This window comes from Fusarium oxysporum, chromosome 6 (assembly GCF_000149955.1).
Source record: "Fusarium oxysporum f. sp. lycopersici 4287 chromosome 6, whole genome shotgun sequence".
Lineage (NCBI taxonomy): Eukaryota > Fungi > Ascomycota > Sordariomycetes > Hypocreales > Nectriaceae > Fusarium > Fusarium oxysporum.
The window spans coordinates 3,711,070-3,716,065 of NC_030991.1; the positions used below are offsets into that span (position 1 = coordinate 3,711,070).

A 4,996-nucleotide genomic window follows, 5' to 3' on the forward strand; every position below is an offset into this window, starting at 1 on the left:
AAAGCACGGTAGGCATCATGATCTCAAATGTCAGAATAGATTTGAAGTATTTACACGCGCGCTGAGCACCCTGACAGCAGATATTGTCAAATGCCACAGCTGTTATCGTATCATTTCTGCTAGCGGTCTCAATGTCGAGAGGTCTGATGCGCCGTTCAAACACATATCGGAAGCCCACCATTTCCTATGATGGGTTCGCTGTTGGAAGGGACGTGAGTGTTTCCTGTATTGGAAACAAAATAGACTTCAGGCAGGCGGGGATGGTCGAAGCACTGGGAAGCTGTATGGTTATGAGAAGTCTAGGCTGGCTGGAGTTCGAAGACCCATCTCGACTAATTAGACTAGATAACTGCATTTAGTTGACCTACCATCCATCCTAAGTTCGATTACTCACAAGATGCGGGCAGGCTATGTTCTCAGTGGGTGGAAAAGGAACAAGAAAAGTGAAATGTACCTCGCTGCTAGAGAGACAATAATAACAACAATAATAATACATACAGTACATTTCAGGTTCAGCTGCTAAAAGTTTCGTCTCTAATTGCTGTTCTCGCCTGCAAGAATGGTAGGATTACTTATATCGGGAGGGAAACTAAACCCGAGATTTCCAGTGATAAAACGTGCAACAATTTATTAGCAATTCAACTTTAAATCAGTGGTATAAAGTTCCTTCTTTCCCTTCACGTTTGCTATTAACTATTATCTTGTTTTTCTTTCACTCTTTACCTAATTGCGATCATCCTAACCCCTGACATAGAGATAGATTTCCATCCTCACATACCGCTACCCCCCCGAGATCTTTCCGTTTTCATAACCATTGTATAGGAGTAGTGCCAACCCTTCTATGTGCCTATAAATTGTAGATACTCGTGCATAAGCAATGCTAAACCTAGCCCGTCTCGAGTGTCCCGGCCGCGGGCGGCTCATACAGACCCCGTGGTCAGCCAATGTCATCATAAAAAAGATCCTTGTATTGACTCAAGTCGGAGGTCGTATCTTATATGGCATTCTTGCTGAAACACAGGACAAGAATTCTTGGGATTGGCTGCATATTGAATCTCTACTATGGGCGTTTGAAGATGGAGTTGATCTTCGCATGCTACATTACACTTCCCGACCATCGCTCTTGTATGATGGAGACCCAAATCTAGAGATAGAGGATATCCTGGGGCACTATGAGATGAAGGATGGGCAATGCTTCTTTGCAGTTAAGTGGAAGGAATTTACATTCCCTACTTGGGAGACAGAGCTAGAAATGGCAGACTTCTCTAACGAAATAACTACCTATTTTCATCGTTAACGAAGATAGAACAGTATAGAAAGCTTCCCTATCAGCCTAAATAAAGATCTTTGAAATTTGCAAAGCGAATGTAACGAACCAGGCGGGAGTACGTATTTTCTTAGCAGCTCATAGATTCAAGACATTACTACAAGAGGCGCAATTATATGTGTGGTTGAATTAATCTATACATATACATATCGACTCTCACAGAAACTATAATCTTCAAGTTGATCTTTTATTCTACACTACGCGTATTATGATCAAGGAGGATCCCTTGTATTTACTTTTTTGTTCGTGTCTCTCGCCGCGCTCACATTATATATACCTGGGAATACTGCGTGATCGAAACTTTTTTTCTTCCTACATCAATTCATTCGTTGCCATATGTCTCAATCTGGAACTTCCAAACAGCCAGGCGGAGCACAAGGGGACGCCGGGATTGGGCTAGTTAGCTTTCTTACAGCCTTGGGCAGTGGATCAGTGTTTTTCTTCCTACAGCTCATCCTCTTCTTGTCGCTCCGCAACCATCTCGATCGAATATTGTATGTCTCTGTTTTTTAATCTCTTCTTTTTTCTTTTATTTTCTTTTTCTGCTTTATCTTTCTATTTACAGATTTGGCATGAGTCGGTCTATGCTAACCAAGCAGTAAACCGAAAACCTACCTAACTCCAACAAGCGAAAGGACGCTGCCGCCACCAAAGGCTTTCCGCCATCTGATAAGAGAATTATGTCGCAATGATGACCGAGATTTCATAAAGAAGTGTGGTCTTGACGCCTATTTCTTTCTTAGATATCTGAAAGTCCTATTGGCCATTTTTGTCCCTATCGCCTGTGTCACGATATCCGTGCTGGTACCGCTCAATTACATCGGAGGAAGGGGGCGTGAATTCAATGCCAATCAGGGCGCTACCGGTCAGGTCACCGGTCTTGATACCTTTGCGTGGGGAAATGTAGACAGCCACGATACCAACCGGTACTGGGCGCATCTGATTGTTTCGGTGCTTTGCGTTCTCTGGGTCTTATTTGTTTTCTCGATGGAAATGAGGGTATACGTCACGATGAGACAGCAATTCCTTACCACCAAGTCACATCAATCAGAGGTGGCGGCGTCCACGGTCTTAGTGCGTTCAATACCACAGGAATGGTTAAGTGAGGAACTTCTGAGCGATGTGTTTTCCGTTTTCCCTGGTGGGGTCAAGCGTGTATGGTTGAACAGAGACTTGTCGCCCGTTATGGCCAAGATCACGCTTCGCGATGCAATCCATCAGAAGCTCGAAGCGGCGGAAACTGCACTCATCCAAGCTGCCAAACGGATGGAAATGAAGAGGACCGAGGAGGCAGGAAGAACAAAGCTTACGCGAAGTGCGCATCCCACGTTTCGTCAGATTACTGATAGCCGACCCACCGCTGGAGGATGCAATGTTCTGGCAAGGTCAGCGTCTCGGCACGCGTTCGAAAGTCCATGGCTTCCAGATTGCGGCCGACAGGATCCAAAATCCAGCCCATTTGATCATCGTAGAACTGCGCTAACCTTGCGTATTGATGACCTAGCGGTACAGAGGTCGACAGATCTCGGAACCGCACCGTCAGTGCCCGAAGCAAGGTCACCCGCTCGCCAAGGGAGGGGAGTTGTGCTGCAAACGGCAGTAAAAGCTGGAAACCAGGTCAAGAAGAGAGCTATGACGACAAATGGCTTCGTACCCCTTCCGTCACTCGCCGAAATTCCAGAGTATACAGAAAGTCATGGGCCCGAGAAGCCAGTTACGGTGGCCAAACATCCGATTGCCACGCTCCCCAAAGCGGTTTTACTGCATGATTTCGATCGAGACTACAGTCCAGGCGCAGGAAGCTGGTGGCGTTTATGGGAATCACCACCAAGGCACTCAACTCCTGAGACCGCTCGACATGCGAATCTCTCCGCGGGCCGATTACGCGGTAGCCGTCGAAATAGCTTCCGGTACCGTAGTGCATACAATGATGATTGCCTGACGAACTGGAAGCGAGGCTTGTGGAAAGACTTTTTGCGGGCCAGAAGTCGTCCGACCTTCAGGCTACCACTGTTTGGCCAACGTTGGTTGCCGGGGCTTCCGTTGCTGTCCAAGTCGGTCGACACAATTGAGTGGTGTAGGAAAGAGCTTTGTCGCCTAAATGGCGAGATTGCTGAGGACAGGCGACACTCCGAAGGCTTCCCACTGCTAGATTCAGCATTTGTTCAGTTCAACGAGCAAACAGCGGCTTACATGTCCTGTCAGAGCGCGGTCTACTGCCGACCCGGGTACATGACAACCTCAATAATTGAGACATCGCCAAAAGACGTCATTTGGGAAAATATAGGGATTGGCTACCGCGAAAGCTGGGTCCGGGCTATAGCCGCTACGGGAATTTTGGCATTAATGATATCGCTCTGGTCCGTCCCAGTGTCTTGGTCAGGGGCACTTAGCCAGGTTGATAGCCTTATCGATACATATGATTGGCTGGCTTTCATTCGACAACTCTACCTCCTTCGACGCTTCATCCAAGCGATCGCTGGTCTGCTTCCCGCGGCTATGCTAGCAACAATGCTCTTCCTGCTTCCCATATTTCTCGATTGCTTGGCAATGCTGAAAGGCGTTCAGACACACTCACAGAAAACCCAGTTTATCCAAAAATACTATTTCATTTTCCTCTTCATCCAAGTCTTTCTCGTCGTTTCTATTGCCTCCTTCTTCACCGCCTCCGTCAGCCAGTTTGCTTCTAATGTCAAGTCGTTAGAAAGAGTGGCGAATATCTTGGATATGCTGGCACGGAACTTACCTAAAGCAGCTAATTATTTCTACTCGTACATGCTCCTCCAGGCTCTTTCAACCAGCTCCGCCACGTTGCTTCAAGTAGCGACGCTCGCTGAATGGTACTTGTTGTCCCCGGTCTTTGACGCGACCGCACGTCAGAAATGGTCTCGCAATACGCGGCTGAGCCCAGCCAAATACGGGGCTCTCTTCCCCGTATACACTAACTTTGCCTGCATTTCGCTTATTTACTGCACTATCTCTCCCTTGATCTCAATATTTGCTATCTTAACATTTGGACTCTTCTGGATAGCCCAGAAGTATACAGCGCTCTACGTGAGCAAGTTCGACTTTGATACTGGCGGCAAGCTATATCCTAGGGCGATTAACCAGACGTTCACTGGTCTATATACTATGGAGCTATGTGTATCTGGCTTGTTTTTCACCACGCGCGATGCGAATGGAAGAGCAAGCTGCGTCCCTCAGGGTGTGATCATGTTGGCATTATTGGTGTTCACTATGATTTTTCAGATGACCCTCAATAAAAGCTTCACCGCATTGTCGAACGTTTTGCCGACAATGCTGCTGCGGCTTCATGATTCTGAAGATGCATCATCATTACCTACCTCAGGTGGCGACTTTGCTCCGACAAAGGTTCGTGGTTCTCAGCGTGAACACGCACAAACAATGATGAGCGCTTTGCATAGCGACTCATTTGTTCAGCCAGAATCACTTGATCAAGCCTCCTTTCAGCATGGTGCACTGCGCCGCCGTGAGCCGATTACATGGATTCCACAGGACGATCTTGGTATTGCCGAGGATGAGATTCGACAAACCAGAGAGCTTTCTAGCAATATACAGATAGAAAGTTACGGCGCAGCTTTAGACGCGATGGCCAATGTGACTTACAGCAGAAATCCTCCAGACTTTTCACCGTACAATGACATATAA

The 4,996-nt window shown here is 47.1% G+C and overlaps 1 protein-coding gene across 1 annotated transcript; it reads left to right on the forward strand.

Annotated features, from left to right (window-relative positions):
- Positions 1 to 1,663: 1,663 nt before the first annotated feature.
- FOXG_21374 (uncharacterized protein) lies at positions 1,664 to 4,996 on the forward strand (the record flags this gene model as incomplete). The annotated part of the gene is made up of 2 exons (XM_018401708.1): positions 1,664 to 1,821; positions 1,927 to 4,996. The coding sequence occupies 2 exons, from the start codon at positions 1,664 to 1,666 to the stop codon at positions 4,994 to 4,996; spliced, it is 3,228 nt and encodes a 1,075-aa protein (XP_018253594.1).